At 33.6% G+C, this 13819-nt stretch overlaps 1 protein-coding gene across 1 annotated transcript; it reads right to left on the reverse strand.

Moving 5' to 3' along the window:
- Positions 1 to 12901: 12901 nt before the first annotated feature.
- Positions 12902 to 13607, reverse strand: LOC121987568. The gene is made up of 2 exons (XM_042541318.1): positions 13494 to 13607; positions 12902 to 13406 (listed from the first exon to the last, which is right to left on the reverse strand). The coding sequence occupies exons 1-2, from the start codon at positions 13506 to 13508 to the stop codon at positions 13068 to 13070; spliced, it is 354 nt and encodes a 117-aa protein (XP_042397252.1). The 5' UTR covers positions 13509 to 13607; the 3' UTR covers positions 12902 to 13067.
- Between the last annotated feature and the right edge of the window lie 212 nt (positions 13608 to 13819).

Below are 13819 nucleotides of genomic sequence, written 5' to 3' on the forward strand. Positions count from 1 at the left end.
AAGAGGATTCAATCCCCCTTATTTCATCATGAATGGTAAGAATAAATGAATAAATAAAATAAATAGGAAATAGGAAAAAAAAGGGCTAAGGGAGAAGGAAAGCAAAAATCAATTTTGCTACCTCTTCCCCCTTAACATAAAAGGGAGCAAGAAAAGAGAAAGTTATTTTTCTCTCATTTTCTCTCATTCTTCCTCTCCCTCACCGAAACCATCAGTCCCCTCTCCTCCATCTTCAGCCCCAAAGCCAAGGTTTTCTCCTAAGAAAGCCTAAGATACAAGGAGGACTAAGCAAGGGAATCAAGGGAAAGGAACTAGAAGAAGAGGCTACTTCTTCCATCACCATACCTTAGATCCACAAGCGAAAAGGATGTAAGCTTCCCCTCACCTGTGGTACAAGGCTTTTTATGTGATTTTCAGATTTTAGAAGGATTAGAAAACCTAGGAAGGAATTTAAGAAAAATTCGGCCAAAGAAAGGGTTTTCAAATCTAGGAAGGTTTAAACAAGTCCTTATTTCATGATATTTTTCTATGCTATGCAGGAAGGATTTTCTTCATGTTTTTATACCTAAATGATGCTTGATCAGAGGAGTACCTAACCCTAGAATTTCGGCCTAAAATATTTTAAAGAGGTTAGGGAAAATATTGTGTAACCAAACTAATGCAAGATTCTCTCCATGAACTATTAAGGATCTTTTATTGGTTTTCTTGCTTAAAAGTTACTTGGAACCAAAAGAAATCCATTTATATGTTTCGGCTAAGAAAAGGGCTTAGGGTTAGGAAGACCTTTAAATTTTAAGTAACCATATTTGTATGATAGAATATAGAGTTTTCTTAAAGAATTGCATGTTGAACATTGCTAGAAATTCATGAACTCTTATTTTAGATTTTCGGCCATGATAAGATGGATAGTTAGAAAAGCTTAAACAAAATTCTAATATGCTCAAGACCTCTGTGATATTATGATATGAAAGTTGTTTAATGTTCTTATGTTTAAATTGAGTATAGGAAAATTAGTTACATGATATATGACATGTAGGATCACAAGGGTCCTAGCTTGTTTATGAACCAACTTTGTATATGATGTTCTTAGTAATTTTTTTTCCATGAAACTTACTTAGGTTTTCCATGCTTTAGGCCACTTAAAACCTAGTTTAAAGAATGGTAGGTTTTGGCCATGAGGAAAAAAATAAAAGAAAAAGGGAAAGAAACCTAGGAAGCCTAAGACACAATTCACATGTATGTTTATTATGCTTGTCTTTATACATGCTATGAAACTTGTATGATTTCTTATGCTTTTAGGCTATTTGAAGCAAGTTTATATACTGTTGAGTTTCGGCCAAGTAGGGTTTAAAAGACCTAGAGGCCTTAGAAATGAAACCAAATGTGTTAAAAGTGCTTCTTATGAAAATAGGATAATGTGTTTATTGTGTCACATGCTTGTAAAATTTTTCCATGACCTAAATGGACCATTGTATGTTTCGGCCATGAAGGAATAGATGCCCTAGAAACCCTAGAACCAGAATTAAATATGCTTATGTCACTTTACATGGAATATGATAAGTAGAAAGACAAAGTTCCCATGCTATATGTTGTTTAATGACCTAATTGAGGCTAGGGTAAGTTTCGGCCATACATGTTGTATAATGTTTTTTTATGAATTTATACATGATGTTAGTTCAAATTCACATGCTTGTATGTTTGTTTTTAGCCCTCATGAACACTTGTTAAAAGTTTGACTATGACATATGTTAAGGGCTTGAAGGACTTAGGAACTAGCTCAATATGCTTACTATGTTACTTGGAAAAAAAAATGCTATAAATGTGGTTTAAGGTTTCCATGCTTTCATGACATTTGGGACCTTGTTTATATACTGATAGGGTTCAGCCACATGAGTTTAAGGACTTGGAGAACTTAGAAACCAAGTAAATCATACTTATAATGCTTCCTATGAAATTCATGTAATGATAATTTAGGTTTCACATGCTTGGAGGTTGTTTTTACCTAAATTGAGACCTAAGGGGGTTCGGCCATGATAGGAACCCAAGGGTTTAGGAATCTTAGAACCCAAGTTAACTATGTTACCATGTTTCTTATGATAGTATAATCACATGATACACCCTTATGCTTAACCATGTATGCTTGTGATTTATACCTTTTTATGATATGATATGTGGATAGAGATATGCATGTTTTATGATATGATATGTGTTTAGAAATATGCATGCTTTGATGATATGTTATGTGCTTAGAATATGCATGCTTGATGATATGCTATACGCTTAGAATATGCATGTTTTTATGATATGATATGTGTTTAGAAATATGCATGTTTTGATGATATGTTATGTGCTTAAAATATGCATGCTTGATGATATGCTATATGCTTAGAATATGCATGCTTTTTATGATATGCTATGTGGAAGGAAATATGCATACTTTGATGATATGCTATGTGCTTAAAATATGTATGTTTTTATGATATGCATGTTAATATGATGTATGCCTAAGTGATGCATACTTTTATATGATGTATGCCTAAGTGATGCATACTTTTATGACATGATGTATGTCTAAGTGATGCATACTTTTATATGATGTATGCCTAAGTGATGCATGCTTGTATGATGTATGATATGTCTAAGTATGACATGTATTTTACTTTGAATGGCTTGTACCAAAAGGGTGGGCTCCTTATGCGCTGGTCTAAGACGGGCCTAGTAAAGGGTGGGCTCCTTACGTGCCCCTAGGTCAAGCTACGGGCCTAGTTTCCTAGTAGGATCAAGACTAGCTACCTTGGATCTACTTAGGATGCGCGCATTATGTATGTATGTGGTACTAAGCCGGGATCCCCAATATGTTGATATTATGTTCAAGTATATATGTAAGAAGAAATGGTTTTAAAGATCATGAGACATACACATGTTTTTCGGATACATGTTTTCAAAATCATATTGCATATACTTTATGATCATGTTGTGATAATGCTATGATTTATGATATGCCATGATTAGATATGACTATGATATGTTCCATGCTATGCTTTAAGGGATGAGATGCCATGATTAGATATGATTATGTTATATTTCATGCTATGCTTAAAGAGATGATATGCCATGACTAATTATGATTTTGTTATGTTGCATGATATGATTAAGGAGTATGATATGTTATGTCATGACTAGTTGAGATCATGTTATGTTGATATATTCTTTGATTATGTAATGATTTTTGGTTTTAGTGAGTAGGAAAGGAACTTACTAAGCCATGAGTGCTCACAGCTTACTTTCCTTGTACCGCAGATAAAGGAAAAAGCTGGATGTGCTAAAGGAGCAGCAGGAGAGGCAAGGAGATGTGTGTGGCTGTGGCTAGGCAACCCAATAAGAACCTGCTTTAAGAACTTTTAAGAATTACGCTTTGGTTTCATAAATTGTAGTACTAAATGGGTGACTTGATGTTATGTTTCTATTTATCTTGTTATCATGTTGTGGAAACCATATTAGTGTAGTTCGGATATGCAAACAAAAGAAAAGTTTTTATTAATCTAAGAAAAATTATTTTAAGTCTTCCGCTGTAATATGTACGTAGAGTATCGTAGCCCCGTCCCTTAGGGTTAGCAGGGAGGGCGGGCGTTACACTAAACCCTTCTTTTGCCAGGCCCCCTTTCCATTTCTTAGTGCTTTCCACTTGTCCTTCACCAAGCCTTCTCTTTCCAAGCCCCTCTCTTTCTCTGCTTTCCTTCTCCTCCATGAAAAGCTCTCTCCTCCGCTTATAAAAGGACCCCAAAACTCTCTTGCTGAAGCATCCACTTCCCCCATTGCACTCACTACTGTCCATACTCTTTCGCTATTCTTCAAGTGTGCTCAAGTGTGTTTGTAAGTTTTCTCTGTCAAGTTATGTAAAAATTCGGTACCTTTATGTAATATATGTTGTTTTCTATGTAAGCTATCTTTATGTAAAAATTTTATGTAACTCTCTGTAAAAATTCTCTACTAAATAAGATCTATGCTTGTTGCTTGTTTTGTAATGACAATCTAAGTTTAGACACAAAAATATTCTGTCTCTCTCGTCTTGGTTCTTTTCCTCAGTCCTTATCTTAGTAACCAACAGGTGAACAGTAACTGTATCAGGAATAACCTAAATCATATAAGACCTGTGTGGGCTAAGTAAGAAGGGTAGCAACCCAAAATCTTACGCATAAGCCGGGGCACTGATTGAAAGGTGAGGTCCTGAACAGGTGAGGCTCCCTGGAAAATAAACAAGAAAAGAAAGTAGTTTATTAAAAAAAATAGTAAAAATTTTGGTTCAGTAAAAATTTAAAAAGTCAATATATTTAACTGTACCATCACGGTATTGTGACTATCTACTTTATTTCTGCACTTCACTATTATTATATTTTTTCTTTTACTATTTACTGTTTTACCAAGAACTATTACTGTTTTACTATTATTGTTTACTGTTTATTGTTAATTAGTACTATTTACTGTCAATTTATTTTTGTTTACTGTTAATCTACTTCTTCTATTTACTATTATTATTTATTGTTAATCTACTATAGTAAAAATTTGGTATCATATATATATATAAACAAAAATTAGGTATGCTACAGTAAGCCAACATACTCAATAAGGTATGTGAATAAACAACAATCAAAGCAAGTAAATATGGTATCTAGTATCTGCTAAATATCATGGATAACAAACAAGAGACTATATAGATACATATCCGATCTGCTCAAAGATCATGTGGATAAGTAACAAGCTTCAGAAAAATACTAGTGGATTCAAGGTAAATACAGTTACTATCCAAATATAGCTCATGCATTATGGTCAAAGAACTAAAAAATCAAGGTAAGAAGTACCCACCTTTATATTTCGATAATAATTCCGCGTCGATACGCTCGTCTCAAATCAACATCCTACAAATCACATGATGTATTTTAGTTAATTACATATACAACAACTAGCTAAACCCAAACCTAAACTGATTAGGAAAAATCATAATCGAATGATCATTAATTATTCTAATTAATGATTAACTTCAATTACTCTCATCCATGAATCTCTTAATTACAATCCATTTAATACTGCCAACAAGAAACTGTATAAATCCAATCCATCACTACTGATCATGATATCAATCTAATGATTCTATTAACAATCATGTACTCCTCTAAATCAACTAATCCAATAATCAATCCAAGTTTATCAACCAAGTATAGATTAATCAACTCAACACAAATTAATCAAACTCTGTAATCAATTAGATTAAATACTTCTAACTATTTCATCTCCACATAGGATTTATTTCAAGCACAATCAATCCAAAACTCACCCAATTCTAGTAATGAATCAATCATCCATTCCACCAAAAACATCCATCTCAATAATAATCGATCCACATGATAATCAATCATAAATCCAAATCCACTCAAGAAACAGATCACAACTAAATAGCATTAGGACACCCTAACCATTCCACAACTAAAATCAAATCTAATTCATATACGAAATTACCTCCACAACTTACCCAAATTTGATTGCACAACTGTTGACCCACGATCGGATATGTTTGCTACTATAAATATTTAGCCGGAGCTAAGTTAAGTTGCTGATCTCCCAAATCAACAAACCTAAATCACAATCAACACATTCATATTCAAGCATTAGACCCAATTCTTAATCCACAATCTAATTCCAACAACCTACCCCCAATTGATCCTCACCTTCTGATCGGATCAGTCTTGCTTGGATGGAACAAGGTGATTTGAGGAATTTTGGCTAGGAGTTTCACATTGAAGTAGAGGGAGAGGTCCCGCACTAACCCTAGAGGTAGAGGGTTAGCCGAAGTGGAGGGTCCATTAGCTACAGCTAGCTACCGATGGTGGACCTCCCTGATGCAAGATCCGGTGAAGAGGAAGAGACAGTGGACCTCTCTGATGCAAGATCTGCATCTCTTCTCGACTCCACGAGCAAGGGGAAAGGATTGCCCTAATCCCTTTATCGATTCTCCTTCTCCTAGCGAAGGAGACACTGACATAGCAGCTCTCACAGCGATCGAGCAGGAGTGATGGTGGCGATGGCTAAGCACTCTATAGAAATGGCACCGACAATCGACTGAGGAAGAGAGTGGTCAGTGATGATCGAGCATCTATCGTTGTGGTCGGCGTCGATACTCGGCGATCAGTGACGGATCAAAATCGCAAGAGGGAAAGGAGGGTCGGCGGTGGGGTGGAGGAGGAGAGGGATCGGGGAAAACAAATGAGATTAGGTTATATATATATAACTTAGTTTTAATTAATTAAACCCTAAGTTAGTTCGTTAATCAACTGCCACCTAAGTGGTTATTCCAAACAGGTTTTCTCTAAGCCTAATCGACTCATCCCTTTAAATGTGGCATATTGACTCCGTTTAATTCTCGAAAATTTTTTAGAAAATTATATAAGGTTATTTCTCTAATAACACTTATTATTTAATTTTTCGTATCTCACATTCTTCCCCACTAATAAAAATTTGGTCCCTAAATTTACTACTCAAACTCAAGGATCCTTATCTAAGGGTAACAACTAAGCAACACCCCTATATACTAGTCCATCCTAGTATCATGAATAAATCTTCAACCGTAAGGGATGACTCTGTGGGTTATGAGCTCACCATGCTTCCGCTACTCCCTCACCGCTACCTAGCCAATTGTGGATAAAATCTACTAAACATAAAGTCTTCACAATTGTCTACAAAATTCATATCATACACTAACAGCAGATCTCTTAACATATGTATAGTGCGCTCAGACTATCCATCAGTCTGAGGGTGGAAAGTTGTACTAAAATAGAGCTCTATGCTCGTAGCATTCTGTAAACTCTGCCAGAATAGTGGTACAAATCGTAGATTTCAATCCGATTTGATACTCGGAGATATACCATGAGGTGATCTGTACAGTATAATTCTGCTAATCAATCCATAGAATTCATCCTACGGATTGATATAATAAAGGGAGAAAATTAGTCAACCAATCAATAATTACTTAGATCGTATCATATCCACTCCATGGCCTTAGAAATCCCACAATAAAGTCCATTATAACATTCTCACATTTCCATTCCAGTATCTGAATCTACTAATACAATCATGCTAGTTTCTGATATTCAGCCTTTACTTGTTGACATACTAAATATTAGCTACAAAATCCGCAATGTCTTTCCTCATATTGTTCCACCAATAGGAACGCTTCAGGTCTCTATACATCGGGTACCACCTGGAAGTATCACAAATCTGGATTGATGTGTTTTCTGTAGTAAATCCTCTTGGACAGGATATGACTCAGAAACACACATAATCTCCCACAGAAATAATAAATCCCATAAAAATAATGTTTCCACATTTTCAACGTGAAATGGTAGCTACTAACTTCAAAATCATGAGTCGAATAATTCTTCTCATAATCTTTCAACTGTCAAGAAGAATATGGAACTATTCGACCATACTGCTTCAGAACTGCACCTAACCCCTAGTACGATACTTCTGTGTAGAGTATAAATCTGTCTACACGAGAAGGTAAAACTAAGGCGGATGCAGTTATAAACTTTTCGTTTCAGCTCCTGAAACTGGTCTCACAAGCCTCTGTCTAGGTAAGTTCCATACCCTTCCTAGACAACAAGTTAACGACATAATAATGATGGAGAAACCCTCAACCAGTCTTCGGAAATATCAACTAGACCGACGAAACTATGAGTCTCTTGTACAGACTTTAGCTACTCTCAACTAGTAACAGCCTCTATCTTTAGTGAATCCACTGATATGCCTCTGCTAAAAACAATATGTCCCAGAAATCCCATAGAAGACAATTAAAATGTGCACTATTGAACTTCGCATAAAGATGTTCTTGTAGAAGTATCTCCAGAACAATGCGAAGATGGTGTTCGTGATCCACCTCGGATCAGGAATATATCACCATATTGTCAATGAAGACAATTACAACTGATCCAAAGTCCTTAGGAATATCAAATTCATCGAGTCCATGAAAATATCTAAGGCACTGTAAGCCTAAATGGTAAAACCAAAGACTCATAATGTCTGTACAATATGCACATACAACCGTAAGATCATTGGCAACGAGTCTGTATCTGATCACCAACTATAAATAACCAAATTCATAATTATCATAGACATCATACTCCCCATATTACTATTAACAATAAATACCAATAACAGACCATCAAAACAAATATCCACAAATAGATAATCAAAAAACTACATATCACAACATCTAATATCACAATATCAACTAATATCAAATCATCCTCAACATATCAATCAAATCTAATAGCTTCCTACACCATAATAGAGAAAAAGGAAGGCATCTAACCTTCAACACCCGAGCCAATAAATTTTAAATATACCCACCATCCTACCAGAGGTGTATCACTATTGAAGTCTAAGGGATATTCCTTGACTACCTAATCGATAATCAACAATTCCCTAAATGGTAGAGATACGGTCAATCTATGAGATATGAGTATAAAAACTCTACTAATCTTATCTAAAAATGTCCAAAGAGTATGTCAAATTTCATCCTTTCAAATACTCTACTAATCTAACCATATCTAATCGGTCCATGAGTCAGGATCTCCCATGCAATAGCGTTAGGCGAGTCAACTGACCATTGTCCTATTAACCATTATGCTACTAAAAGAGGTAGAGAAGTACTCTCTCTAAATATCTCAACATAATCACCAAGTGATTCTTTATTCTCAAAATCGTCTTCTGCATCTTCCTTCACGCGATGGCTGATCACGTAAAGGATAAACAGCTAATTAGAACTTTTGTTCATCCTAAAAATACTATATTTATTGTTCATCCTAAAAATACACTAATATTATGATAATCTCTCACATGAGGCACTTGAATTTTTTAGAAAGTGAATTAACGGATAGCTATTGAATCTATTAATTCATGAACTACTATTAAATATAAAAGTGACTATCGAATCTATTATTCATACACGAATATTGAAAGTGATTTTCAAATTCCTACAGCCGTTAAAAATAATATTAATAAAAAATTATCATACGTCAATTTAGAAAGTCTGAAAAGGATAATTTAAAATAGAAATTCGAACAAAAAATTATCAAAATAAGACCGGACCTAAATAGTACTTTTTAAATTAAAATTTAGACCAGAAATAAATATAGACATTTAAATTTTATACAGACAAAATCTGATTTTGAGTCCAAATTAAAAATAATTATAATCTCTAAAATATATTATTTTTTGTTTGTTGTTTTCGTTAACAAATGTTTAGTCCGGGTTGATCATAATCTCTGACTCCGCCGCAGCAACTAAGTCGCCCAACCAAGGCTACCGTACGTGTGGCCGAGTCGCCTGATCAGGGCTACCGTGCAACCTGTGTTTTGCGGCCAAGCCCATCAGATGCAGCCTTTCTAAAAATGCCGCTAATACTATCCTTTTTTGGTCAACATATTTTGCGTCGACGTAGACCAATGTCTGGCCTCGTCATAGACCGTTTAGTTAGATCAAAGAGCAGTCTTCTTTGAACTTGGATACCAGAAACACCATACCAACACAAATTATTTAAGTAGTCAACGCGGAATTTATACGAGCTTAAAAAGACAGCTTTTTACTTAAATTTTTTAAATTGTCAAGGTAGATTTAAAATTATCAAATTATATATTTATTTTCCATTTTATTTTTCTCAGTATATTTTAAAATAGTCGAATCAATTTAATTCTATATCAAAATATTATAATTTTAAATATATCAATCGACCGATTTTTTTTCATATCAAAGTTAATTTTTCGACTATTTCTCCTAATTATATCAATGTCCTCAAATGTCAAATTGACATTTAGTACATCAGTCAATTTTACCTAAAATCGGTTGATTAACCAAATGACATCAGATTGACATGAAATTAGTTCCTATGTGTTCGGCTATCTCTTTTGATTATATTCATGTCCTCAATTGTCAATTTGACTGAATATATTAAGAGCAATAATTTTTTTAATGTGAATATGTTTGAACATTTTAATTTGTGTTCAAAAAATTTGGCTGATGGACTAAACGTCTCAGATTGATATGAAACTGGATTCTATGTGTTTGGCTAGTTGTCCTGATTACATTCATACTCTCAAACATCAATTTGACTCAATATATTGATAGCAATAATTTTTTGAATATGAATTAAAATTTTCAAACATATTCCTGTTAAAAATATTATTGCTCTTAATATATTCAATCAAATTGATGTTTGAGGACATGAATATAATCAGTAGAAGTAGACAAACAAAAAAGAACTAGTTTCATGTCAATCTGAGGTCATATGATCCATCAACCGATTTTACATAAAATCGGCTGATGGATCAAATGATTTACGATTGACATGAAATTAGTTCCTATGTGTTCATCTGCATATTCTTATTATATTGATGCTCTCAAATATCAATTTGATCTAATATATTGAGATTAGTGATTTTTTAAACATGAATATGTTTTAAAAATTCAATTTGTGTTCAAAAAAATCTGGCTGATAGACCAAACAACCTTGGATTAACATGAAACTAAATTTTATATGTTTGGCTAGGTCTCTTGATTATATCTATATCTTCCAACATCAATTTGATCAAATATACTGAGAACAATTATTTTTTGAGCATCAATTAAAATTTTCAAACATAATCATGTTAAAAAAAAATCATTGCTTTCAACATATTGAGTCAAATTGATGTTAGAGGTTATAAATATAATCAAAAGAACTAGCTGAACACATAGGATCTAGTTTCATGTCAATCCGAGATCATTTGGTCTATCAGTCAATTTTAGGCAAAATCAACTGAAGGACCAAACGACTACGGATTGACATGAAATTAGATCCTATGTGTTCAGCTAGTTCTCCTAGTTATATTCATGCCTCAAATATCAATTTGACTCAATATAGTAAGAGCAATAATTTTTTGAATACGAATTAAATTTTTAAAATATATTCGTGTTCAAAAAATCATTGCTCTCAATATATTGAGTTAAAATGATATTTGAGGGCATGAATATAATAAGGAGAACTAACCGAACACATAGGATCTAGTTTCATGTCAATCTAAGGTCGTTTGATCTATCAGCCGATTTTGCCCAAAACCGACTGATGAACCAAATGACCTCGGATTGACATGAAACTAGTTCCTATGTTTAAGTCTACCTCTCCTGATTATATACATGTCCTCAAATATAAATTTAATTCAATATATTGAGAGCAATAATTTTTTAACATAAAAATATTTAAAAAAATAAATTTGTGTTTAAAAAATCTAGCTAATAGACTAAACGCTCTCAGGTTGACATAAAACTAAATTCTATGAATTCGACTAGTTCTCTTGATTATATTCATGTCCTCAAATATCAATTTGACCCAATATATTAAAAATAATAATTTTTTAAATATGAATTAAAATTTTTAAATATATTCATATTTAAAAAATTATTGCTCTCAATATAATGAGTAAAATTGAAGTTTGAGGAAAATAAGTCAATATAATGAGTCAAATTGAAGTTTGAGGAAAAATTATTGCTCTCAATATTATGAGTCAAATTGAATATAATCAGAAAAATTAGCCGAACACATAGAATCTAATTTCATGTCAATCCGAGATCGTTTGGTCCATCAGCCGATTTTGGGCTGAATATAATCAAGAAAATTAGCCGAACACATAGGATCTAGTTTCATGTCAATCCGAGATCGTTTAGTCAATCAACCAGATTTTTTGAAGACAAGTTAAAATTTTCAAATATATTCGTGTTTAAAAAATCATCGCTTTCAATATATTGAGTCAAATTGATGTTTGAGAGCATGGATATAATCAGAAGAGGTATATGAACATATAAGAAGTAGTTCCATGTCAATCCAAGCTCATTTGGTCAATCGGCCGATTTTAGGCAAAATTGGCCGATGTACTAAACGTCAAATTGACGATTAAGGGTATGAATATAATAAAGAGAAATAACTGAATACTGCTTGGTCTATCAACTGATTTTATCTAAAAATTGATTTTGATATGAAAAATAAATAAATCAGTCTAACTTAGATTGATTTCTTTAAAATTCTATCATTGTAGCATAAAATTAAATCTATTCGACTACTTTAAAATATCAATCTACTAGTAAAAATAAAATAAAACATAGATACATAAATTAATAATTTTAAAACTATCATTTAATAATTTAAGAATTTACCCACATTAAGGATTTCTTTAAAATTCTAACATTTTAGCATAGAATTAAATCTATTCGACTACTTTAAAATATCAGTCTACTAGTAAAAATAAAATAAAAAATAGATACATAAATTAATAATTTTAAAACTATCATTTAATAATTTAAGAAATTTATCCACAACACTTCTTAAATTACTCGTAAAATAATGTAATTATAATTATTTGTATAATTATTTTCCTTCGAGGAAAAATGCACGCATGCAGTCTTCACGCATACAATCTTCTGTAAGTAGACCCACATACAATTTATGTTTTTATTTTACATTTGATTAGACTTTATTACTCGAGGTTTTAAATAGAATAACTTTTATAATATAATAATGTTAGGAAAAACAAACCTTAAGCAACGAAGAGAAAATATATACTTCTTTGACATTTAATATAAAATAAAATTACATCTATCAAACTGACTATACATTTATTTTAAAATTTATTCTTTATATATATATATTTCTTTATCAATGATGACGAGCTCCACCACCGTCATTGATTGGCGGCGGAGGCGGAGTTCTTGGGCGTTTGGATCTCAAGACTCCATTCGTCGAAGATTGACTGTTGTTATTTGCATGATGATGAGCTCCACCGTCGTCTTTGGGCGGTGGCGAAGTCGGAGTTCTTGAGCGTTTGGGTCTCGAGGTTCCATCCGTCGACGGTTGGCTCTCGTTTAATATAAAATAAAATTACATCTAACAAACTGACTATACATTTATTTTAAAATTTATTCTTTTTGCCTTATTTTAAGTTCTCCACCTCCTTGCAATATATCAATGATGACGAGCTCCACCGCCGTCATTGATTGGCGGCGGACTCGTTTATAGCATGATGACGAGCTCCACCGCCGTCTTTGGGCGGCGGTGAAGTCGGAGTTCTTGAGCGTTTGGATCTCAAGGCTTCATCCGCGATCTGTTGACTCTCGTTTATGGCATGATGACTAGCTCCACCGTCGTCTTTGATCAGTGGCTTAGTCGGAGTCAGGGTTCTCGAGCGTTGAAGTACCAAATCTTCATTTACCGGCAGCAGCTGCCGTTTGTCGACAGCATGAGTATGGGATCCATCGCCATCGCCGACTCCCGGTCGGGCCGGAGTTCTGTCGGCATCCGAGTCCTTCTTCGCCGGTGCATAACTAACCTGCGCACACCAACAGCAAACTCAAAATTAATTTTAAAAAAAAAGTAAAAAAAATGGCGATAAACAAACTAAAATCAATCATCTTACCCAAACTGATCCCATTTTTGATCTTTCTCCCTGCTAAAACTTGTTGTGAAGACATGAACTGCGCCATTACACTTATTTATAGCGCACGCAGGGAAGAAGAAAACATTGAACCGCGTGGCAGTCGCTCTCGTATGTATACGCTGGTGTTTGACTCAGTGAGATGGTTGACCAGGATCTTAATTTTGGAGTTTTATCAGAGACAAAAATGTATTTTTTGACTGAGTTTTGGCAAGTTGTATGTATACAAAAGTGAAACAACAAAATCATGCAACGAACGTTTTACCAAATTAGGTATGACCGTAGAAATTCCAATACGAGCCAATGTT

The sequence above is a fragment of the Zingiber officinale genome, chromosome 5B (assembly GCF_018446385.1).
Source record: "Zingiber officinale cultivar Zhangliang chromosome 5B, Zo_v1.1, whole genome shotgun sequence".
Classification (NCBI taxonomy): domain Eukaryota; kingdom Viridiplantae; phylum Streptophyta; class Magnoliopsida; order Zingiberales; family Zingiberaceae; genus Zingiber; species Zingiber officinale.